At 45.3% G+C, this 26386-nt stretch overlaps 1 protein-coding gene across 1 annotated transcript in view; it reads right to left on the bottom strand.

Moving 5' to 3' along the window:
• Positions 1–26156, bottom strand: part of NES (nestin) — a 32775-nt gene extending 6619 nt beyond the window's left edge. Inside the window, exons 1-3 of the mRNA XM_029580748.1 lie at positions 25278–26156; positions 16274–16398; positions 1370–1443 (exon numbers count right to left, since the gene is read on the bottom strand). Coding sequence (XP_029436608.1) covers positions 1370–1443; positions 16274–16398; positions 25278–26090 — 1012 coding nt within the window. The 5' untranslated portion in view covers positions 26091–26156. The remainder of the gene's footprint in view (positions 1–1369; positions 1444–16273; positions 16399–25277) is intronic.
• Positions 26157–26386: the final 230 nt, after the last annotated feature.

The following is a 26386-nucleotide window of genomic DNA, read 5'->3' on the forward strand; positions in this document are numbered from 1 at the left end:
CAGAAGACTAGAGGTGAAGGTTTTCATCCCCAGAAATCAAAGAGCAGCAGAGATGAGTCCCAGGTTTTGGACACCTTCAGAATTTGGCACCCTAGGTGTTTGACTATGCTAATTATGCCTAAATCCAGCCCTGACTTCATAGGGGCAATTCTGAATCACTCGCACAGGTTGAATTTTCATCCCTTGCACCTACAATGTCTGTGCACTTTTCCTTTCTGTCAAACTATTTCCCCCACCCCCCACCCCCCTCCCAAGATGATCCATTTTTCTCATGGCTATGACTAGATTTAGTGGCTGAGTTGGGTGCAGTATTTCACCCCAGTCCATATAGCTGGGGAATGCCTTAGTTATCTGGCTGGATCCCGTTGAAAACTCATCTCTTTGTGCTTCTCTATACAAATATAGCTCCTCGCTGTAGCTTTTGGCTACATTCAGTTTCTGAACAGGCAAATCATACGACAAACTGAGACCTGATAAAATGCAAATTAGCTGGAAGGGGCATAATTTTGTCTGTTCTGCTCTTTCTTTAAACAGAACACCTAATTTTTGGCTTAAAAATGCCTCATCCATGGAGAAACGGTGAACCTCCAAGTATAAATATCTTATTACTTGAAACTGAGTTTGTTATCAAGGCAAATATTTAGGTGGATGCGAAAGGTGCAACCACAGCAGGCCCCCCCCTCCCCCCCCACCGTGGCAGTCCCACCGCTCAGGCGGCCTACAGCCAGGCCCCGCAGCATGGGCCAGCAGCAAGGGGAGGGAGATGGGTCAGATGTGCAGGCCCCGCCGTTTCCCTACTTCAGCTCTCTGCCACAGAAGCCGGGCGGGGGGGGAGGACAGGCTGGCTGGGGCCATTTGTGGACTGGGCTGCTACGACAGCAGGGTGTCCATAAGCATGGGGGCCTATCAAAGGTTCTGCACTTCAGTAGTTGGACCCAGCCTTTTTTTTCCTATTATTTCCAATACATAAGTTACAATATCACTTCACGTCAGCTGGAGACTCAGCTAGCCTTCTTCTTCCTATCCGCTGCCCACGGGGCCAGTTTTAGGGGGGGGGGGGGGGCAAGCACCTCAATTGCCTGGGACCCAACTGGCAAAGCCGCACTGAGGTGGGACTGGCTGGGCTCATTTCTTAGTTTCCTGCCCTAGGACCCAGTATGTCTACCAGCCCTGGTTACCCAGCTTAGGCAACATTCCAGCATTAAAAGTCCCCTTCCGCAAATGAACATTTAAGTGTGCAAAAAGCAACCACGAACCGGCCAGATCACCAGGCAGAGATCAGTGCTTGCCTGAGGACTCCCACACATAGAGCAAGCATAATGTTTTCAGGGCGGTTCGCCTCATGGAGCAGCTGTGACATTAATTTTACCTCTGAAGGTGGTTGCTAGCTTGTAGTCCGTCAAAGGCATTTTCAGTCTTGTGCTCTCAGCCTCCAAGAGTGTCCTGAAAGTGGGAGACAGGATGAATGATTACTCTGTGGTGACTGACCAGCTACCCTATTGTCACAGTGCAGCTTCTATTCATTGGCAAACAGCTGAAGTTGCTCCTGTCTTGCCTCAGTCAAAGTTTTCTTTTCTTCATTTTGTTTTTTTTTCCATGAGCGGGGATAGAGTTAAGAACTTGCGTCACAGTGTACAGTGCACTTTGTCCCTTTGAATTTTAAAAGTGAGATCGTGCTCGGAAGATCAAACCCTTAACCCATGGACACCACCTCAAGCCTCCCAGAGGAAAGGCAGGAAGACGCCGAGCAAACACTGTGCTGAATCCACTGTTCTCCATGATTGCAAAGCCACCATGACGTCTTTATGGGCACAGGTGAGCAGGGAGCACACAATATGGTTATTATTATTTTTTTTTTTTTACAAACTTATTTCTGGTTATTCTTCTATCTTAGAACTTACTATGCAACCTGAGCGGATCTCATCATCTACCAAGCTATTTGGGAGCCTGCACCAACACCAGTGCATAAATAATAAAATCCATTAAAGAAGGCCAATAAACTAGGTGGCGTTATTTTGTGTGAAGAACTGCAATCTCCACATTAAGCTCTATGAGGTAGATTTTAAAAGGCCAGCGAGCGCACAAATTAGGGGATGAGCGAATAAGTCGGAGCTTGCACCCGCCGAGCGGATTTTAAAAGCCTCCCGGATACTTGCGTATCTCCCGCAGGACGCTCATCTCCAAAGACTGCAACAAGTGGGCGTGGCCATGGGCGGGAACCAGAGATGTGAGCGTAAATACTTACGCGCCCCTGTACACGCCGAGGTCCCCTGCTGCTACGGATGGCATGCAAGTTAAAAAAAACAAAAAAAACACTAAGCAAATCCGTGGGGTTTCCAGGGTCGGAGTTAACCGTGGAAGCAAAAGCTATTAAACCAGGCGGGGTTTGGAGGACTCTCTCCTGACTGGGTGAACTGGGGACAAACTGGTAAAATTGGAAATGGCTTCAGCGTGGGCTCCTTTTAAAATCCCCGATTTATGGAGCAGAAGTGGGATTGGCTTGCAGATGGGCGCGCCCGCTTAAAATGTGGCGCACACTCGTGTGCGCAGCCAGGCTGTTTTATAACATTCGTGCACATTGGTTGTAAAATGGCCGCGTACGCACGCAAACATGCACCGGTTGGAAAGTTACTAAGTGTCTATATAGCTCTGCATTTGTCCAGTAGCACTACAAAAATGAGCCATTGCTATTAAATGTACCACAGCGAATCAGGACCTCAGCACTGGACTGCAGTCACTTCGAGGTCCCTGCAGTGAACTGCAGTCACCAGTTTTGGGACAGGCTAAGCCAAGGAAAGGAGACAGTACAATAGGAGGGAGTCAGCAGGGCCCATCCCACTGGCGAGGGTGCTCCTGCTCTAGAAGACTGGAGGGTGACCAACGTGATGCCAATCTTTTTAAGAAAGGCTCCAAGGGAAAACTGGGAAATTACAGAGCAATACTGGGTAAGGTTGTGGAGACAATTTTCAAGGTTAAAATTGCTAAACACATAGGAAGAAACAGTACAATGAGTATGAATTTCATGAAGGCATGTCATGTTTCACCAATCTATTAGAATTCTCTTTAAAATTGTAACTAGATACATGGATGCTGATGAAGCAGTCGACATTGTGTATTTAGACTTTCAAAAGGCATTCGACAAAGCATCACACGCTGATAGGCTATGGGATGGGGCAACATGCGTTAAAGGGAAGGAGCGAGCGAGTGGGAGGACAGGGTAACACAGCAGGGTGCCCAGAGGGTCAGCACTAGGCCCAGGTCTCTTCGGTTTGTTTAAAAAAGATCTAGAAGACGGGATGACAAGTGAGGGTGATAAATCTGCAGACAATGCTAAACTATACAAAGTATTTAAAGCACAAGATGATTGCGTGAAACTGCAGGAGGATCTAGAAAGGCTGGGAGCTCGGGCATCCAAGTGGCAAATGGAATTTAATATAAGCAAAATACAAAGTGATGGAATAAAAAATCCAAGCTACCAGTACACACTCCTGGGGTACAGTTTATGAAACCTGCATCGCGGGAGAGACCTAAAATTACGGTGGGCTACACACTGAAACCATCGACACAGCTAACTGATAGCAAATCTGACGATGCTATCATGCCAGTGTATAGAGGTCTGGGAGGGACAACCGCACCTGGAGTATTGTGTGCAGTTCTGGTCGCCCCATTTCAAAAGGAACGCGGCCGAGCTCAAGAAGGTACTGAGAAGGGCAACCAAAACGGTAAGAGGACTGGGGGTTACCTCTCTTGCAAAGAAAGGCTAAAAACATTAGGGCTTTTCTAGCTGCCAAAGACACGACTAAGAGGGGACATGACAGAGGCCCACAAATCATGAGTGGAAAAGAACACATTACCAGCAGGCAGATGTTTACCCTGTCCAAAAAGAGATATCCAGTGAAACCGCATGTTAATTTCAAGATAAACACCAAAAGCAAATAGTTCTTAGCAGCTAGTTAAATTGTGGAATCTGCTGCCATGAGCTGTGGACACAGCAGGCCGCACAGCAGGGTTCAAGATGAGCTCCCAGAAGACAAGGAGAAAAACAGGCCTTAGAGACTGGGTGCAGGCTGGATTGCTACACACAAACATCTGCAGGAGCACACAGAGGAGTTTTGGTTTGGGTCTGTTGGGTACTTCTAAAGGCTGTGGGGTCACTATCGGAGACAGGCTGCTGGGTTAGATGGATGACTGGCTATTCCACGTAAAGCAAGTCAGAACTGGGGCACCTTGAGGTGGACGATGAGCCAGGAAGTGAGCCTTGTGGGGAGAGGAAGAGAAGATGGAGACAGGAACGAAGGAGAGAGGACTGTGCTGAGAAGGGGGAGTTACCTTGTGTAGGGAAGAAGCTGCCAATCAAAGGAGCACAGAAAATTCAGAATACTACAAAAGAGGCCCACCGAAGTATCCTGGCTCCCTTATCAGAACAGCTCTGTGAGAAAGAGCAGCCTGTACTGGTGGTCTTGCCTAATTACTGTTAATTGATCACTGAGGAACACTGTTAGGGTTGCCACTTCACCCTAGGTCAAGCCAACGAGGTTGATTGATCTAGTCCTGGACTTTTCTCCCACTGCATGCATAGGGATGGAGTTCTGGCTTTTCTTAGGGGAAAATCAGAACTACAACTCCATACATGCAATGGGGAGGAGGCGGGCAGGCAAAACCAGGACGCCCTTTGGGTTGAACTGGGTGAGCTGGGCTCTGCATACCTTCGTACCTGACAGTGCCTTCAGTCTTTGCTCGGCAATGGCTTCGGCCTGGGAACACATGCCTGACTAGGCCTTGGCGTTATTTTTAATCTGATTCCCATTTTGTGACAATGAAGGGGGAAAAAAAATCCCCACAGGTATCAGGCTAGTTTCAGGTTTCCTTGCTGCGCTAATCAAGACAAACAAAAACAAAACAAACAAAAAAAACTTGCTAGATGCCAAAGTTAAGAAAAGAAATGTTTGCATGGCGTTTTTCCTGATGTGTCGGTGCATTTTACTAGCTCTGCATGCTCCAAAGGGACCATGCAGAAAACCATTCCTCACACATAGCTGGGACGAGCTCCCCCTGCTCTTCGCGCATGGCCCTTTCTTCTCCCACACAGACACAGGCAGGCTCTCTTAGGTTCCTCACATATGTCACTGCATTCAGTTTTTGTTCTTTCAAGGAATGAATATTCGTCCAGTGACTCCCGATGACATAATGAGTAGTCTGAGGGCTGGGGGTGATGGCGGTTGGGGGGGGGGGGGGTGTTCGAAGGGAAGGGTACGCGCTCAGCTCAGCCTTATTTTCAACAGGCTCCGTTCTCATGCTAATCACCTTTGTGTGGTGCCATCTGGAAGGGGGCCGCTGCTGCCCCACACCAGAGGATAAAAGAGGGGGGGGTCCTTGACACTGGAGTAATGCAGGTTTCCCAGTACGTTCCCATGGAGGGGATGGAGAGCCTCTTCTGAAAGGGAGGGGTGAGGAGGTGGTAGGAGCAGGGGGGGGGGTGCCTTCAGACAAAAGATGCTAAACTTAGCCCAATGGATGGATTCAAACTTTCATTTTGATTTTTTTTTTTTTTTTACTTAGAAAAAAAAAGTTTCCTTTTTGAGACTGCTAAAAAAAAAAAAAGATTTAATGATCCAACTGAAAGTTCTGGATGGATAGCGGTGGATTTGAAATCTTTTTATTCCTCACAGTTAAGACTTTCCACCTCCCGTCTCCACCCCTCCCCCAAAGCCGCTCTTCTCCTCTCTCTGAATAGGCCATCTGGGAGCCTTTTCTGTTTCTCTTTCAGGATCCTTTGGAGGTTAGAGGAAGAGAAAGCTTCTCACAGAATAAAATTACGTCACTCGCGCTGCCTTTGCTCCTTGTTGTGTGTGTGTGGGTATTCAGATTATTTCCAGCGACTGCCGATACCAAGGCTTGCATCACACCGGCTGAGGCCGCCAGACCGTGCGCAGGCCCGAAAGCGGCCGGGCACTTAACGCCTGAGAAAATTCAGGTTTCCCGTGGGGCGAACGACTGCTGGGGCAGGTCCTCAAAAACCGGTTCCACTTTAGAAAGAAACATGATTGCTTGAAATGAACTATAAGAACCAGGGAAGAGGGGAGCGGGGCCGTCGGGCCTAGAATCTGCCTTTTTCGCTTTGTCATGCCCAGAGCCCCCAGCAATTTGAAAATGTAGCTAATTTATCAAAGGGCTGTCTCACAGGCACACAACGGTTAGGGGGACCTTTGTTAAATCAGGCCCTAAGGGCCAATTCAGTCCAGAGTTTTGTAGATAGTTGTAGAAAACTAAAACCAATACTACTACAAACCCTTCCATCCCTTCCCCAGTCACATTAGAATTATAGAACTAACTATCATCCACCCTCCCTGTAGCCAGCAAATGTAATGTATTGCTCTCGGTGCTAATTCCAGTATGTACCTTGATAGATGCCTAAAAGGGTAACTTTCAAAGCAGCGTGTGCCCAGGGACTCGTGGATTTTATAACTTGTGTATGCACACATCTTATGAAACAGCCCGAGCGTGCACACCTGTGCACCTAATTTTAAGCGGGCGCACGCCTAGGCACATAAATCCCATTTCCACCACGTGAGTCGGGGGATTTTAAAACCGGTGCACGTCCATGCCATGACCAGTTTCAGCTGTTCCTCCACCAGTTCACCCAGTGTTGAGCTTTGACCTGCAAACCCTCCTGGTTTAATAGCCTGCACTCCCCCCATTACCCCAGACCCTTTAAAGCCCTCCAAAATGGGTTTTTTGTTGTTTTTTTTTACAACTTACGCCTCCTCCATAGCAGAAGTAAACTTGCAACGGCGGCGGATCTGGGTGTGTGCCGGGGCACATAAGTATTTTACGCATGCATTTCTTGGCCACACCCTGAAACACCCATGCTGAGATCACCCCCCACCACGCCTTTTCAAAATCGAGTGAGATGTGTGTGCAGTGGGAGATAACGCGCGCCATCCGGGCGACTTTTAAAATTCAGTGGGCGCACGTGAGCGCATGTCTCAATTTTGGCACGCGCCAGGCTTTTAAAATTCACCTTTAAGTCTCCTGCAGCTCTGTTCTTCCTCCTCGATCATTTGACGGCTGCTCAATCTAGTTCTCCTAAGCCCTTTTAGATAGCCACGCTTTAATTATGTGCCTGACTGCACGACAGTTAGATCCTTACATATTTCTGAAGGGATTCCAGAGCAGAGGCCCTTGGAAGCTAAAAAAAAGGGGGAATTTTAAAAAGCCCTGCGAGCCAAATTCAGAAGAAGAGCACCCAAGTCAGGCTGGCGCACGCCCACTGTATTTTAAAAGCCACCTAGATGTGTGCGCGTGGTCTCCCGTCTGCACACAGCTCACGCCCGTTCAGAAAGGGGCGTGGTGTGAGTGCGGTTCAGGCAGGGAATGGGCATTTTGGGTCGGGACAAGGGCGTGGCAAAGAAGTGTGTGCATACATACGTACATGCCCGGGCGTATGCCCCGGTCCAGTACCACGCAACGTTCCTTCTGCTAGGGACGAGGTGTAAGTTTTAAAAAATAAAAATCTAGCCATGCCTGGGGGGGGGGGGGGTTAAGGGTCTGGGGTAACTGGGGGGGGGGAGTGTAAGCTATTCAACCAGGGGAGTTTGGAGGATCTAGCTTTTAACTGGGGGAACTGGTGAAACTGGTAATGGCCTAGGCGCGTGAAGCTTTTAAAATCTCCCAACTTACGCGGTAGACGCGGGACTTGCACGCCCAGACGCACGCCTATGTAAAATTAGGCCCACGTGTACGCGCGTCCAGGCTATTTTATGTTCTACAATTGCCGTGTCCCTGGGCACGCCCCAATGTGCGCCTGGGTGCCGGTCTGAAAGTCACCGTCCCCGCGAAGTGTGTGCAATCAAATCAACCGTTCGACCAGAGATGGCAGCCCGGGAAGATCTTGATTTGACGATCTGCGTGTCCTTCCCAAATTGCAGGGTGGCATTTTGCTCAGCACTGACCTCATACTCAACAATCTATAGTTTCCCGGATAACGCCCGGAATCCTTTTTACAGATTACCAGTAACCAGTCTGCAATTTCATGTTTGAGGTCTTCAGTGATTTGTTGCTCTTGAGTTTGTCAGGTTGATCTATTACAGCTTCCATTATTACAGAAATTCGTTTTAGTTGCTCAGAATCATTACCCGCAAAGAATGTTTTGGGGTGGGTATGTCCCCAACCTCCTCCTCACTAAAGACCGAGACAGAGAACCAGTTTCTCTGCTTTCCTGGTCATCTAGTGGCCCAACTGATTCCCTCACAGGCTTTTTGCTTCAAATGTAACTTCAAAGAGTTGTTCTTATGAGTGTTTGCCTCTATGGCAAGCTTTTTCTCAAATTATTTCCTTGGCCTGCCTCATTACTGTTTTACGTTTAGCTTGCCATTATTTATTCAGGGTGCACATTTATTTTGAAACGAATGGCATACCTGAGCAGAAAAAAAAAGGCCATTTTCAGTTTGTTCCAAACAGAACAAACATTGGCCTTGCATAAAAATGCCCCCAAAATTTTGAGGAATTTTTATTTTGTTAAAAAAAATGGCCTCCCTGAGGCTATCCAACCTCCTCCTGCCCTCCATGGGACCCAGGCCTACTCAATTAAGCTGAGCCGAGCACAACTAGGACCCTCCCCCCCCCCAACTCCCCGGGGTCCTTTGATCCACCTCCCAATCCTCGTGGGGGTTCCCCGAGATGAAAGGGGCAGAAGCGATGCCTACTGGCTCCTGCCTCAACTCGCAGTCCTTTTAAAAATGGCTCCAGGAACCCTGAGGTCAGCGCCAAAGTAATGTCACTTTGGCACTGGTCTCAGGCCAGCTGACACCATTAAGTTATATGGCTGGGGGTTTGAAGAGGCCTCAAGGAAGCCTGTTTTGGAATTTTTTTTGTTAAGGTATTTTTTTTTTGTTTGTTTTTTTAATGCTTATTTTGGTCCAGGAAATGAACCAAACTGAAATAAACATTAAATAAACAAAAAATGAAAAATAAAATCCCACTAAATGAAAAAAAAAAAAAGAAACTGAAATAAAAAGATTTTGCCTGCACATCACTAGTACTTAAGCTCTTGCCTATTTTCCTCATTAGGGTTTTCTCTCAATTTTTTGAAAGATGCTCTTTTGACTTTAACTGTCTCTTTCACCTCACCGTTAAACCATGCTGGCAGTCGTCTGGTCTTCTTTCAACCTTTTGTAACGCATGGAATACATTTGATTTGGGCTTCCAAGATGGCATTTTTAAATAATGTCCATGCTTCATGCAAACATTTAAATGCTCCTTTTAGTTTCTTTCTAACTCACTGCACTATGCACTTTGTTTTCTAAAGTATTATGCATTTTATTGACTGAATTGCAGCTACTTGCCTGAGCTTCCTGGAGGGACTGCTGTCTGCAGATATTATTCCCACCCCCCCCCAATGTCAGTGCTAGGTTTAGGGCTGTAGCATCGCCCTTAATATCATCTATCTGGGTGATTTAAACACTGCCGCTGCCATTAAGTAGCTCACCTAAGGGGGTCATCCCTCAGAGTGTCTGTTGGAAGCCTATGAAAGTTGTAGGTCTTTGCTGGAGTGGGATTATCAACAGGTTGTTTTCTATTTATTTTATTTTCATACTTTATTTTATATTGAATTTAATTTTAGATTTCATTTAGAGTGTGGCTGGGCCGTCAGCAAGTGACATTTTGTGGTTGAGGTTTATTTTGTGTTCGTAGATTGCTAGCATCAGTTTTTGTGGGATGGGAGGTGTGCAGTCTAAAGGAATAGGGGTGGTGATCAGGAAGGGTCACCCTGCTATTTTGGCTTCTTCCTCTTTCTATAACTGGGCTGGGTTGGGCCTTTAATTTCCAATCTTCAGTTAGATGGATTAATGTTTGTTCAATCAGAAATCAGATTACTATAATTTATGATCTCTTAGTTGATGGGAAGGTGGATTTGGCCTTTATTATGGAGACCTAATATCCCTGTCATTAAGCAGATCTATCCACCAGGCTTTTCTTACTTTTCACAAACTAAAGAAGAGGGGTGGCAGAGATTTTCATACATTGTCTAATTAATCAAATTCAAATATCCCAACTTTAAGGGACAGAATATTTATTAGTTACCGGTATGTTCATATAAGATTAACATCTCATTGGTGTGTTGTGCACCAAGCGTTCAGTTGCAGTCTTTACATGCTTTGAGTGAGCAGATTACCGATTTGTCGATATACGCAAGTTCCTGGTATTCGGTGATTTAAATATTCAATTCAGCTGCTGACGTTTTAATATCAATGCAAGATTTGGGTTTTTCTTAAATCATTGATACTTCCACTCTTTCACCAGAGTAACAGCCTGAGTTCAGCTGCAGTTTAGAACATTTTCAATGGGGGCACCTACACTTTGGAAGCTGTAACCAGTGGATATGAGGTCAGAAAGAAATGACCTTATTTTTTGAAAAAAGTTAAGACTCGGTTCTTTGCTGTGGGTTTTTAAATAATTTTTATTTTTGATTGGATTGTCAGGTCTTTTCATGCTTTTTAAGATCTTTTGCAGGGAAGGTGCGTTGACTGTGCTTTTAAGTTGGCATCTTAAGGTATTTTGGGTAGGAGGGTTATATCTCTTAAATTAAGATTTTGGATAAAAGTATATTTTGTGGTATTTTGATGTTCTTTTACAAAATGTGTAAGTAGCATATTTATTATGATTGTTTTGTATTTGATTGATATGTTAAATGTTGATTATGCATGTTCACTTTTGTACACACTTTGGACGACTATTTTGAGTCAGGCAAGAGGTTAATAAGATATTTTAAATAAATACAATAAATATTTTACATGTTATTTTTTTTTTTATTAACTTGATGTTTTATATTTAAAGTTCAAGGTTAAATCTATATGCCAAATCTCTAGTCTGATCATTTTATGGTCAAATGGCAACTGCTGATTTTATTCATCAGAAAAACTGTAGAAAATTCAGGTCAAAACCAAACATTTCCCCTGCCAATCTTACAAAGGAATCCATAGATTATCCTGTTTAGGTGTGACGACTGCCTGTAACTGCAGTGGTGGCCCTTTGGGATTCGATTGCTACTATCTGAACTCACTCTATTTTAGCAAATAGAAATGCATCTGGCTATACATCTCAGTTGAGAGAGAAAAAGTCCTTGGTAAGGAAACAGAATGAAAATGGCAGAGATTTTAGAGGTCCTATAATTTGGCTATTATAGCAGTAGAAATTAAGCGTTATGTACTTGCATAATCTGGCTGTTGCTAGAAATAAGTCAAAGGAGCTTTTTAAGGCTCGGTCGTATGATCCAATCGCTATTGATTATGAAAAATTCCCTGCATTTTTTTTTTCAGATAAGATCTTAAAGATTAGGTCATAGTTAGATGTAAAGGATGGTGATACCCCTTCACCTTGTTTTACTGTTTCAGAAGACTCTGTACTGAATACTGTTCAATGCATTGAATTTGGATTTAGTAGTTCAAGTTCTAAGGAAGGCATGACCAACTTCATGCCAGCTAGACCCATGTCTCGTGATTAGTGAAATCACTGGAGATGATGTAATGTTATCACTAACATAATTAATCTATCACTGATGGAGGGCATTTTCCTAAACCTTTTTAAGGAATCCTTATTCGTCCACTTCTGAAGAAACTCTCCTTTGATATCATTACCTCTCAAACTACCGTCCAGTATCTAATTTCCCTTTTTTGAGGAAATTAATCAAAAGAGCAGTGGCATTAGTGTTAAATCATTTTCTGGAGAGCCATAAGGTTTTGGACATTGCTTAGTTTGGCTTTCAGCCAGTCCACAAAACTGAAATGATCCTACTGGCTCTTACAGATAGCCTTCGTAAGTCTCTGGATAGAGGGTTCTTTCAGTGGTAATTCTGGTGGAATTATCTGTGGTTTTTGATATAGCGGGCCACCAGATTTTGGAATAGGAGAATCTTGCTTAAGAAGGTTGCATGATAGATACCAACACATTGTTATGGGGACTCAACCTCCTTCTCTTGACCGTTTAAAGTTTGGTGTCCCATAGGGCTCAATAATATCACCCATTCTTTTTAATTTATATATATATATATATATATCCCATCTTTGGGATGGCTGATCCATGGTTTTCAGTTGACTCCTTTCATTTATGTGGATTGTATTCAAATAGTTTGACCTGTTGGCCAAGGGAAGGAGAAGGCAATAAAAAAATAAAAGGTTAATAGGTATTTGCAGGAATTAGCTGTTTGGCTGCAGGTCCATAAAGACTAAAGTTTTATGTTTTCAGCCACCAGTGACTGAGATGGAAGGAATAAATTTGTCTCTCTCATATCTCTGGGGGCGACTGTTGATGCCTCTTTAAAGATGGATAAACAAATTTCATCAGTGTTGAAAGCTTCTTGTTTTCATCGTCATCTTTTGAAATATCTTCCTTCTTAACGTTGCAAGAGGATCTACTAATGATTGTACATTCAGCAATCACATCTAAGACTTTTTATTGTAATGGATTCTATTTTGGCTCACTAGGAAAAGAGGTTGAAAGGTTATGAGGGGTTCAGAATAATGTGCCCCGAACGGTGGAAGGTCTTAACGGCAGGAATCATATCTTACCCAGCCTGCAAACTGTGCCCTGGTTACTCATGGTTAGGCGTATCAGTTTTAAAATTCTTGTGGTACATAAATATGTTCAGGGGGGTAGGATCCTGCTTATTTCAAAGAGGCTGTACTACCTTATTAACCAAAAAGGTTATTAAGGTCATTATATGGTTCACGTCTCTGTCTCCCCTCTTTGAAAGAGATAAAGCTTCAAACTGCTCGGAAGAGGGCCTTTTCTTATTCTGGAACTCATTGCCCAAATCATGACGGGAAATAACTGATCTTGTTACATTTAAGGTGTTGAAGACTTGGTTCTTCTAGATGGCAGGGAGTCAGGTTTCATGACTTTCGATTAACTGCTGTGTTTTATAGATTGTAAAATCTATTTCTTTGATTTGGTATTTTAGTGTGTTTTTGATTGTATTTTGGTTTATTTTTATTTGTTATTCTTTTTTTTAGGGTAATTGGCTGTTATATGATTTGTTATTAAAGTTTGTTTTGACTGTAATTTAAGTTTGATTATATTTGTCATTCTTTGTTTGTTCTGATTGTTATTGGAGAAATGATTGTTGGGCAGTATATAAAAGGAAATGATTAATATCCTCTTCCTATTGAAGTAGTTTTACTTAATGTCCTCCTTCCAGTGATTATGTCAAATTATGATCACTATTACGCTACACCACAATAACCACTTGCACCAGTTCTGCACTCCACTGAGATCTAAAGTAGTTAACCCCCTCTTGTCAGTTCCAGGACCTGCTGCTTCATACAGCAGTCATTTATGCCATCTAAAAATTTAACCTCTCTAGCATGTCCTGATGAGATACTGAACTAATCAATATTGGGGTAACTGAAATCTCCCGTTATTACTGTTTTGCCAATATGATTTGCCTTTCTAATTTCTGCTAGCATTTCACAGTCTGTTTCTTCATATTGGCCAGGTGGTTGGTAGATATCCCCACTGCTATACTTTTACCATCTTAAATGGAATTTCTATCCATAACGATTACACAGTGCATTTTGCAATCCTGCTTGACTGTATGCCATCCTTTATACAAAGTGCTGCCACTCCATCAAAAAATGCTGTCTGTGTAGAGTCAAATATATGTAGGTATTTGACCATTTGCATGGCTCTCACAACTTTGCAGTTCTGAGGCCTTAGCAAATGTAAACTCTAAGAAGTACAATTTTGGTTCCAAACCATGCACCCAAATGTCATCTCTGCCTGATGTCTCCCATTCTATCTCTTTCACCCACGCACAACCTTCTGATTCATACCACATACCCTGCTAGGGGTCAAAGTTTAGCAAAGCAAGTTTTCCCTCAGCCAATTTAGTTAATGCTTTGTTTGCATGGAGTCACTGGTATTAAGGCCAAATTTGAAAATACAGCAGAAAAGAAACTGGGTTTAGCACTGCCCATGTGCTGGAAACAGCAGAGCGAAACAAACACAGGACTGAAAGCAAAACTTTTAAGATGGCAACATACAAAAAAAAAAAAAAAAGTACTGTTTAGCTTTCAAATTTGTTCATATAAACTAATAAATCGTTACAGATTTAAAGCTTAAATGAAGAGCATTTACAGAGTGCTAGGGGAGAAAACAAGAAAATACTTGGCTTTATTCTCAGATGGCCGTGGCTTCAATGCTACACTGCACACAATGACCTTTCCTTTATCGTCCGTTTGGTTTATCCTGAACATTCCCGTGCGACATTTATTCCCAGGGGCTGTAAAGGAGGGGAGGCGATCCTTCTGAAAGTCTGGGTCCAATCCGAAAGGGTCTGTTCAATCACCGATCAAACAGGAGCAGCCTGACAGCCCCCCTTGTAGTGTGCTGTCTGCTGCCATTTGGGAAATCCAGGTTCCATCTCCGGGCCTAATCAGGGTTGCAGAGGTAACATTTGCCCCCTCCCTGGGATAGTGGGGGGGGGGGAGGGAATCCCGGTCGCCCACAGGACAGCAGCACCAATGCAAAGGAAATCAGGAGGAGTTCTGAAAGGAGCCACAGTCTGTTGCTCTCCTCCCTCCCCTCCACCCCCCTCCCCCTCCCCAACAAGGACTGTCATCCTGATGGATGCATTCTGAGGGAGGGGAGAGGGGGAGAGAACAGAAAGCGGAGAACTCCCCGGGGGAATTGTAAATGAAGGCTCATGGCACAGTTGCCCTAGTAGGGGCCAGTTCTCATTGATCTGGAAACCAAAGGAAGCAGGAGGAAAAGCACAAGAGAAATTTGTTTCCTGTTAAACAAAGGTGCCACAATCGGAGGACTTCCAAGGAAATATCAAAATAACTTTTATTATCCCTTATCATGTCAAGGTAAAATGTGTAACTTCTATGAGGCCCATATTTAAAAGATATGGCTTATACCCATATAAATCTGGCCCTTTAAAAATATATCCCCTTTGCCCGGGTAACTTCGTTCACACAAATATTTTTTACTCTGACCAAAAAAAAAAAAAGGGCGTGGTTCCGGTGAGGCGAGGGCAGGCTAACATATTTAGCCAGACAGCACCACAGTGAACATTATCTGGCTAGATTTTTGCTGACAAGCTGGTCCGCGCAAACAGCAGGTCCTCGGTTATTTGCGTACCTTCACCCAGATAGTCAGTGGGAAATGTATCCAGGTTAAGTTCTGCCGACTATCCGGATAACTTACCCACTCGCCGGCTTATTGAATATGGACCTCTGTGTTAGTACGGAACAATTCAAGGTATCACATCCTTTAAAGAATCAGCCCTGTGACACTGCAGGCCAAAGCAGTAACTGGGTTAGAATCAGCAAGATTCCAGCTCCCCAGAGATTAACCAGGTAGATGCCGGCAGGCTGGTGGTGGCCTTGTACTGTACAGCAAGGTAATAAGGGGGAAAGAAAACAAAAGGCGGAAAAAGAAAACACGAGTTAGTGACACACCAGGCCAGTCAGGCTGATACAAGAAGGCTACAACTCCCTAGAAACAAACTGGATCAGTGCTGGCAGGCCGGTGGTGGTCAGGGAACCATCCAACAAGGCCACACAAGTTTAGGAGGCCAGGTATTCAGGCAACAGTTTTAGTGGCTGTTTAAAATTATTTAAAAACGTACTTGGGAGTGGGGAGAGCCTTGGTATTGGATTAAGATTGGGAACGTCTATGATCATTTACCCAGGAAAGTGGAGAACCAGTAAGGAAGACAACAAAAACTGGATTTAGATAAGGAGCGATATCCTACAAGTGGTCAAACGTCTGCAGCTGGTGGCTGGGATATATCCTTAGCAGTGCAGACAGGAAGAACTAGCCAACTGGTCTTTATACTGTGTACAGAAGGGTAGCACAACACCTAGCAGATTGGTTTCTTTGAGCCAAAGACTGAGACATGAAATGTAGACTACAGGAATGAAGAGATGCAGACTAGGTGTGTCAAAGTGGGCAAAGGAACAGCAGATTTTAGTTTAAAATAGGAATTTGGAGAACCTTTTATTCAAATGATATAAAAGGAACAAGCGAGTGGAAAAAATGCTTCCTTTAACATAAAGACAAAGCTTCTGATTTTGGAAATATCTGGACTTCCACAATAATAATTTAACCCCTGCTTTTAGAGACGTTCGAGCGACTGGAAATCCCAGAAGCTGTTATTTCGAGTGGGAGACCTTTGAGCTAAGTATTTATTTTAGTCCATTGGCTGCCCTATGATTTTCCAGGAATGCTCAGGCAGAAATCTGGGTCATGGCCCGGCAAAGTGTCTTACCTGTAAGTAGCCACCTCAAGGCTCAGGGACATCTTTAAGTGCATCAGCTGTTGTCTGTCTTCCAGGACCTGTGCTATCTGGGTCCTGAGGTTCTGTTTTTCCTGCTCAAGTGACTCAATTTCCAACTAGAAATACACAAAGAAAAAAAAAATCACGATTAATACTTGTAGATGAGAAAGCATAGTAATCTAACTCGGCAGTCATCTGGGCTGGCACAACGTGTGTTCAGAAAGGCAACAGAGTCTTCAAAGTATTACTGTTGCCCAAAAGGCACAACTGGTTAGCAACAATTTCCGCCCAACACCAGGAAGAAGTGAAGGGGACATAGAAAAGAGTGGTAGAGCATTTCTGTGGCAAGCTGGTATCTTCTGAGTTCATTTTCAAAGGAGTTATGTGCCTAAAATTAGCACATATGCAAGTAGCCTTAGGTGATCGCGTATATGCTATTTCATATGTAGCAAAATATACTCCCAAACAGAAAATATTATTGACAGACGATCATAACAGGCATCATCAGGTCTTTGCATTTGCATGTCTTATCCACCCGCCTCATATATAATCATAGGTCTTTTTTACCCATGGGTCTTTTTAATCCCCCAAAAACGTTTATATTTTTGATTTGCACTAAAAATATGCCTTCATAAAACTGAATTGCAGTTGGAAAATCTTTGTGCTTATCTTTTGTGCATTATCGCTGCCAGTGTGCAATTAAGTCATCTGCCTTCCTAATGCCCCTTGACAATAGCCTGACACGGGACCATGCTTCCAACCGTTGATGCTGGCTCTTCTTCAGAGGTTTATCCAGTCATCAGTTTCCATCGTTATCGGTGTCTCTCACGGCGTCATCATGGTGGTGGCAGGAAACGACGTGAAGGATATCTCCCAAGTGTTAGTCATGCAGACTTGCCAGCCTACACTATTCTAGCTCTGGTTATCACCTTTCCTAGCCCTTTCCACCACCTGCTATGCTAAGGGTCCGCTGTACAAGCTTGACTCTCTGCAGGATATCCCTCCTCATCCAAGTCAGTTCTGATGCCCCCTCTTTGGTGTTCTGCTATTCTGGGTAGATAAGCCTACTTGTTCCTGTATTTAAACCAACCTGCCCCCATGACTTTTACCCAACCTCTCAAACTTATATTACCAATGCTCTCTGCATTTGTCCTCAGTACGTTTTAATTCTGTCTCAGCTTTGGTCTCCACCACCTCTGCTGATCAGCTATTCTAGGTATCTACCACTCCCTCGGGAAAGAATCATTTCCTCGTATTTCCTCTAACCTTTCTTCCTCCAAATTTATATCATGACCCCTTATCCTTGAATTTTTTTCTTCTATGCAAAATTGTACCTGCTTGTGCTTTACTGAAGCTGGAGAATCAGATTTTGTTGTAACATTTTCCTGTGCATTCGTTTACATGTACTGTGACGTTAGACCTTGTGTCACCTCTAACCTGCCACTACCGAAGTGGGAAGGGAAGATGATGATACCAAGGATTTTGCCAAGGCATCATTGCACCGATGGATACCTTGAGATCTGTCATTTTAGGGTAGATTTGCAAGAAGGTATCTAATTGCCAAAATACCTGCATGTGTTTGAGCCTGCACAAAGCAACTTTCAAATACACAACACTCACCCAGTCTGTGTTTGAGAATTGGGTTTTCATGAAGATAAAAATTGTGCGCGTACTTTAAGTTGCTTCAAATGAAGACAAATAGTAAAACTCATCAGGGTCCCAGGTACAGTTTGGAAAATTAAATGTACACCCAGCCTAACTTTCAAACCTATTCATTGTACAGCATTTGCGCACGGAAATGGACACCCTGAGATTTATCCTAGTATTTGACAAACTTTGCAGCGGGAGCTGTGCCTTCTCTGCCTCTCATAACACAGTAACATAGTGGTGACCGCAGAAAAGGACCAAATGGTCCATCCAGTCTGCCCAGCAAGCTTAAGGTAGTAACTGTCACTCTGTGCAGTTATCCCCAAACCTTATGATACCCATAGACATTTCAGCTAGTAACATTTTTTACTGGGCTTTCTGGAAAATTCATAGTGTTGCTTGACGTGCTTTGCTTAAGGACTTGTCCTGTGCTTTTCCCCCTTATGTCTGCGCAGCAGTCCCCCAGACCGTAGAAGTCGAGGCCCTCTTGGTTGTTGTCTGAATCCAATTCCCCCTTTTCCCCCCTCCTTTCTCTTCCCAGTAAGCCAAATGCCATTTTGTGCAGCCAGTTTCATGATTTTCTGGCAGCAGAGGGGCAGACCGAAAGGCCTGCAGGTTCCTCACAGGCAGCTCCACCTATTTATGTAGAACTACCCCATGCACTGATCCCAGTCAGCTTTCTAATAAAAGGGGCCGATTCAGTAAAATGAGCGGGAGAGCCGGCGCACCGAGGCAAGCGCCCGCTCTCCCGACGCGCGCCCAGGCCACTCCCCTGGGCGCGCGATTTTGTATTCAAATGAGGGCCCGCACTAATAAGGAGGTGCTAGGGACACTAGCGCGTCCCTAGCGCCTCCTTATTGGCAGAAGCGGCGGCTGTCAGCGGGTTTGACAGCCAACGCTTAATTTTACCGGCGTCGGTTGTCAAACCCGCTGACAGCCACAGGTTCGGAAAACGGAAGCCGGCAAAATTGAGCGTCCATCTTCCAACCCGCGAGCCGCGGGATGATTTTATTTTTATTATTATTTTTGGGGCCTCCGACTTAATATCACTATGATATTAAGTCGGAGGGTGTACAGAAAAGCAGTTTTTTCTGCTTTTCTGTACACTTTCCTGGTGCCGGCCGAAATTAACTCCTGCCTTTGGGCAGGCATTCATTTCTTTTTGGCGTAGGAATAACTAATAGGCTCATCAACATGCATTTGCATGTTGCGAGCGCTATTAGTTTTTGGGGGGTTGGACACGCGTTTTCCTCACGCTATTACCCCTTACTGTATAAGGGGTAATAATACTATATAAGGGGTAGTAATAGCGTGTCGAAAACACGTGTCCAGACGGGGGGCTAACGGTGCGCTCGGCCTGAGCGCACCGTACTGAATCGGCCTGATAGTTTGGATCATGACAGCCACCTTTTCATAGTAATTGGAGGTGCTAAACTCAAACACAAATAACCCCTCCCTGGACACAGTGAAGGAGTTTACTCATTATTGGGGGAGCTCAAACACCCACAGAGCTGGCACTAATAGTTTGGATGCCCAATCCAACGGGATCTGGGAAATGTGGCTGCATTAAACTTGGGTACCCGCTTTGACTTAGGGACAACAATAATGGATTCAACTTTTTTTTTCAACCAGTCCTATGCCAGCCTGGGGTCCTAGATCACTTGATGATTTAGCCAAAAACAGAAAATAATAAAAATTTAAAAAACATGAAGGTCCACAGCTCATGCAAGACCCCTTTTAAGATTGACCTGAATGGAACGACAACACGTGTGGAGCATAGATGTTTTCCAGAAGTGAATTGAATTAAACGGGTAATCGCATTAACCCCATGGAAGCAGTGTAGCTCAAGGATTGTCTCCTCAGGCTGCATGAGCATCAGATTAACCAAGGCCCCTTCTGAGAACAAAAAGGTACAAGACCCAGCATCCAACAACAGGAAATGCGTTAACAACACCTCCGAAGGGGAGCCTGCCTGCCGGTGCTCATAATCTCCCACCTTCATCCAGTAACCGACACCACACAGGAAGAGAGAGAAAACAGCTGGATCAGCAGTCGACCCTTTTCATGTGGCAGCATTAAATAAAGTCTGCAAAAGAGACTGGAGACCCCGAGAGCTGTGATATACTCCATGCCGCAGAACTCGTAAAGGAAATAATATACCCACTGTAAAAAAAAGAAAAAAAAATATATATATATATCCCCCCATAAACATGTGGATAGGGGTATGCCTGGGGAACAGCCAGGAAAGTGTTAATCGATGCAATCTCCTGCAGCAGACAATCCATCAAAAGGCTTCAATTAGATTGCGGACATTAGAACATCAGCCATATGGTAGAGGCTTCTACAGTTCAAGGGAGGGACACAACCTTTAAAAAAAAAAAATCAAAAAACGTTGCAATGCTAAGGATCATATTAGCATCTGAATTGGAGCCACCAAGTAAAAAAGATGAAAAAGTCAGGGCAATTCTTTTCTGGTTTGGTTTTGTTTTAAACCAAAGAAACAAGAGACTCAAACAATGCCGAGGGATAAAAAAAAAACTCCCCAAAATCTGACCCCGGAGCGATGGCTCCTGCGAGCTGGCTCCATTGGTTCTGCTCTGTGAGGCTCCCTGTCCTCCTTCGCCTCCTCTTTTGTCTGCCTGCCGCCTGTTTTTTGTCTTGCTGGAGGGTCTGCCACATCTCTCTTCCAGTCGAGCAGCTCCCCTACCCCCTTCGCCAACCTTTTAATGGTCTTTATGTCCCTGTGCCTTTCCCCCCCCCCCCCCCCCCCCATTTTCATGTATTTTCCTCTACTTGGTGTTTTCTGGCGATGGCTCCCTCCCAGCACAAAGGCAAACTCTCCTTACTGCAAGTCTTCCCAAAAGTTGCTTCTTCAGACACAATATGGGTGAAGCCGGCCATCCCAGAGACAGACCCTAATGGGAAGCTGGCAGCTAATTCATGCGCCATACGATACCTTTCCTGGCAATCTGTTTGGTTTGCTTCTCTTTTGCCACAGCTCTGGGAAAGAAATGGGCCTCGCTGGCTTCCCCATAACTTCCCCACCATTTTAGAGACACTCTCCGCACTCTCCCCACTGGCTGTGGTTATAAGTTAACAGCAAGGCGCCTGGGGTGGATTTTTATAAAGCTGCTCAGCGGCCAGGCAGCAAGACTTATCTTAGCCGCCAGCTAAATGTAAGCCAGCGGACCCTGCTAAGGCTGGCAATGTGCACCCACCCTTAAGCAGGCCTCTGGGAGCGCCCACCTTTTCAGCAGCTATAGCCGCCCGGTGTACACAGGTGGCCACAGCTAGCCGCTCAGGTGGGAGGGGGACGTTTTCAAAACCTCGGGTCTAGTTGCTTAACTCCCACATGTTTTCCTTGCGCTATTACCCCTTACTGTATAAGGGGTAATAATAGCGCGTCGAAAATGCGCGTCCAAACGCGGGTTAACAGTGTGCTCCGGTGGAGCGCACTGTACTGTATCGGCCTGAAAATTAGCCTTTGGAAATCCACCTCTTAATCAGGCCGATACAGGTGGAGCGCACTGTTAACCCGCGTTTGGATGCGCTAGCTTTACCCCTTATTCAGTAAGGGGTAATAGCACGTCGAAAACGCGTGTCCAACCCCCCCCCCCCGAACCCAATAGTGCCCGCAACATGCAAATGCATGTTGATGGCCCTATTAGGTATTCCCGCGCGATTTAGAAAGCAAAATGTGCAGCCAAGCCGCACATTTTACTTTCAGAAATTACGTTAATTTCTGCCGGCGCCGGGGAAGTGCACAGAAAAGCAGTAAAAACTGCTTTTCTGTGCACCCTCCGACTTAATATCATGGTGATATTAAGTCGGAGGTACCGAAAGTTAAAAAAAAGTTTAAAAAAAAAAATTGAAATCGGCCTGCGGCTCGCGGGTTGAAAACCAGATGCTTAATTTTGCAAAATTGAGCGTCGGCTGTCAAACCCACTGACAGCTGCCGCTCCTGTCCAAAAAGTGCGCGCGATTCAGAAAAAAAATTATTCAAATTAGGGCCGGCGGTAAAAAGAGGAGCTAGGGACACTAGCGTGTCCCTAGCGCCTCTTTTTAGATAGAAGTGGCGGCTGTCAGCGGGTTTGACAGCCGATGCTCAATTTTGCCGGCGTCGGTTCTCGAGCCCGCTGACAGCCACGGACTTGGAAACCGGATGCCGGCAAAATTGAGCGTCCGGTTTTCAACCCGCGAGCTGTGGGCTGATTTTAAATTTTTAAATTTTTTTTATTTTTGATTATTTTTAACTTTTGGGACCTCTGACTTAATATCGCCATCCCAGTGCCGAGAGAAATTAGCGCCTACCTTTGGGTAGGCGCTAATTTCTGAAAGTAAAATGTGCGGCTTGGCTGCACATTTTACTTTCTGTATCGCGCGAGAATACCTAATAGGGTCATCAACATGCATTTTCATGTTGCGGGCGCTATTAGTTTCAGGGGCGTTGGATGCGCATTTTTGACGCTCTATTACCCCTTACTGAATAAGGGGTAAAGCTAGCGCGTCGAAAACGCGCATCCAATCGCGGGTTAACAGGAGCGCACTGTACTGTATCGGCCTGATAGGTTGTGTCGACTATGCGGTGGAACACTCTGCTATACAATGCATTCTCCTTGCAAAGGGATATCTGGCTGAATGCTGCATGCCATTTATCACAGGCCGGTAAGCTGTTCAGTGCCCTCCTCTTATAATGAACAAATGGACACTTGATTGATTATGCAGTACATTCCAAGACCATGCTGAGTGCATTCTACTTCAGACACAGATAATTATAAAAAGAAATAAGGGGATATAACATGCTATCAGCCCGCTACATGGGAAGGGAGGGATCAACTGTACAGGGAGTTGGAGGTATCAGAGTGAGGAGCTGGCAGGATTATCAGTGGTACACAACTGCCAGTAGACCATGGAGGTCCGATCATGTCCCAGCTTTTCTCCAGAAGATCGGACCTTGCAAACTAAAACCCTTTCTGGTGATAATAGCTGTTTTTGAAGTTTAACCTACAATTTATTTGAAGATATTTAGAGACCAGATCCACTGGGGATCTGCTAGGATATTCAGTATTTAGAGGGACATGTCCTAGTGACGTGGTAGATGACGGCAGAAAAAGACCAAATGACCCATCCTGTCCGCCTAGCTATTATTTCTGTCCATACTACTAAGGATTTATCATTCCTTATCCAAGAAAGGTTTTTGGCCAAACTCCTCCTCTGTACTCCACCCTCCCGAATCCCGCCCTTCCTGCCTAACGACTTACGGTTTCAGGCTGCTTTTAAATCTTAAACCCTGACTTTTCCTGATCATGGTTAACCATCTTCACTCTAATAAATAAATTCTTTGTCTCGCAGGGACTGTTTCCTATTTGCACCTCTGTAGTCACGCCTCGCCGGGACGTCTAGAAATGCTAAACAGTAGCAGGGGAAACAATGTTTTTTGTTTTCCCCTCATCAAATTCAGCCCCCAGAAGACTTCGGGCGGACTTGCATGCGGCTGTCTTCTGGACTGCTGCCACCCGCAACGAAACCAAATAATGTAAAAAAAAAAAAGTGACTGACCATCAGAGGCCAATTTTCAAAAGCCATCACTCGGGCGAATACGGATCTCCCCTGGTAAAAGGGTCGCTCAGAACTGTCCGCCTCTAACCCGGCCGCCTGCAGGCGCACAAACCTTTAGCAGGGATGAGGGGGAGGGGGAGGGGGCGGGCGGAGGGCGTTTCCTGGGGTGTAGTGGGCAGGCTCGGGAACGAGTGCGCATGCGCTGCAGTTTTCAAATGCGCGGGCAAATTCGGCTCGCACGAAACAGCAGGTGCGAATAAGTCTCTGCACTCCAGCTGTACCCCTGAGCCATTTTTGAAGGGTAAGGAGGCGTGGGCTTTGCCTTTGAGGGGGTTGTACAAAGTCTGCGGGTGCAGAGTAGCCACGGATCGTGCGCCTGGGTGGGTCCGTTTTGAAAATCCCCCCCTCCCCCCACCACCATCAGATCCCATATATTAGCACAGATCAACTTTCACTAAACTATTCCGGGATTCGCAGAAGGAGTTGACCCCCTTTGCTCTGCCTCGCGAACATTATAAAATAATAACTGAAGCAAGCTGCATGGAATAATCTGCATGTGTAGGGATTCAATGCCTGCCTCTTTCCTCTTTTTGACCTGGAAGCTACTCCTGCTCCTCAGGGCTTCCAGATCAATCAGAATCGGTCACTATAAGCCTTCATTCGGAACTCCCTGGGGAGCCTTCACCTCTGTGATATCCCCACTCCCACTCGCTTGGCTCTAGTCAGCACAGGGGAGCACACACCAAGGCTTCCCACAGTCCTGAGCCTTATAGCTGGCCATTAGGTGTGGCTGCCTGCCCCGTGGCTGGAACTGCCCCCCACCCTGAGGGGTAGGGAAGGCTGCCTCTGCAGCATCCCCAGCCCTGGCAAACCCGGGGAGTGGGAGGCTGGACTCAGGACTCTAACCCGGGTCCTCTGCACGGTAGTGGTGGGAGCCAGCAGGCTGGCTCTGAATCCTGTATGGTGCAGATCAGAGTTAGTCAACATTTCTAAACAGAGGGAAAAACAGGATGGAAAAGCTTTGCTTTAAATGACCCATAAAACAGCCTGTGCTGGCCAGATTGTAATGCTGATTTTTTTTTTTCTTTCCAATCGAAATCCAATAGGGAGAATGACTGTTAAAATGAGCCGTCTGAATTACAACCTGTTCAGCGTGAAGTGCAAGGGAGCCTCACCAGGCCTCTTTCCAAAGGAGAAAGCTAGAGATTGTAGCATGCTTCTTCTCCTTACCATCAATACTTGGGGTTCCTCGTTCTAATTTAGGCTCACGTTGTTTTTGGCATGGCGTTCTTTCACTTACCACGACCACCAATCCTTTAGACATATTTATCATTACTATCTCCTTGCCCCGCCCCGCCCCAGTACAACTGAAGATGCACCACCCTAGCCTTACAGAATCCAGCAAGCTTTGAATGAAACTACCTGGGATTAATATCCGGGTCCGACTGCCGATATGATTCCCACGCTTGCGCTGATGGAAAACTAGTTTCGGGATACTGTCCCCTGAAATTTAAATTGTGTACAGTGTTCCACAGACATTGCCTGGCTGACAGACATTTAGATCAGGGGAAGCAATGTTCTCTGGGGCTAGGAGAAAAAGGGTATTGTGGCCAGAGAAATCTTATATATATATATATATATATATATATATATATATATATATATATATATGTATATCTGCTGTGCCACCTAATTCCAGCGACATAAATACTACTTTTTTGGCCAGAAAGGGATATAAAGCATTACACGGTTTTCTGCTTTCTTTCATTGCACTGGTTTTCCCCCTCACCTGGAACTTGTCTGCCTCTTGCTGCTGGCCCTGCCACTCCTTGGAAAGATGCTCCTCCAGCATTTCTTTCTGCATCTTCAGGCTCTGCAGCTCCTTCTCCAGGCTCTGCAGCTGGAGCTGGTTCTGCCTGTTCTCCTCCACCACCCTCCAGAGATTCTCCTTGGCCTCGGAAAGATTGACTTCCAGCGCGGACACCTCACTCTTGTACGTCTCCACCGCCCCCTTCCAGATCTCTGAAAGCTGCCTGGAATAGTCCTCCACGTCCACGGGCTGAAAAGCCACCGGGGCTACCCTGAAGTTCTCTAGGTTTTGTGAGAAGCTAAGCATCTCTTGTTCTAACCCTGTTTTCTCTTGCTCATGAACTTCAAGAAGGGTTTCCAGCTCCTTCTCCAACTGGATGGCTTTTTCTCTCAACCAAATCTGAGCCCTTCTTTCTTCCTCTAGCAATTTTTTGCTCTCTGACAGCTGTTTCTTCGCCTCTTCTTGAGCTAACCTCTCCTTCTGACACCTGCTCTTCACAAACTGTATCTCTTCATAAAGGCTGTCCCTGGCCAGCTCCACTTGGCCCTTCTTACTGAAACTCTCGTCCAAGGTAGACCTCAAAAGGCTTATCTCTTCCTCATATTGCCTCCTCCAAGAGCTCTCGGTCTGACTGCCCTTCAGGCTTTGGACCTCTGCTCTAAGCAACTCGTTTTCCTCTTCCAAAGACTTGACCCTGGTAAGGTACACTTCCAGACGCTTGTTGAGGTCCCACATCTGCAGGGACTCTTCTCGCATGGCCATCGATCCCAAGTAGCTTTCCATACCGAGCATTAGCTTGGATCTCGATAAACTCAGCGTCTGAGTCGCTGTGGGTGCTGGAAGAGCAGACTGAGAGAGAATGGCTTGAGAGGGAGAAAGGCAGATGTATTCATACCCTGCCGCTAGCTGGAAGTGGGAGGCACTTCAGGCTAAAAAAAAAAAGAAAAAGCCATGAGCTTTAACCCTTGAAAGCACAAAAGGTATTCACTCCAAGTAATTTGTTAAAAGCAAAAGCATCAGATTCATACATAGAGGGAAAACACTTTAATATACTTCAAAAGCAACATTGCCTTGGTTGTTCATAATTC

The sequence above is a fragment of the Rhinatrema bivittatum genome, chromosome 16 (genome assembly GCF_901001135.1).
Source record: "Rhinatrema bivittatum chromosome 16, aRhiBiv1.1, whole genome shotgun sequence".
Taxonomy (NCBI): domain Eukaryota; kingdom Metazoa; phylum Chordata; class Amphibia; order Gymnophiona; family Rhinatrematidae; genus Rhinatrema; species Rhinatrema bivittatum.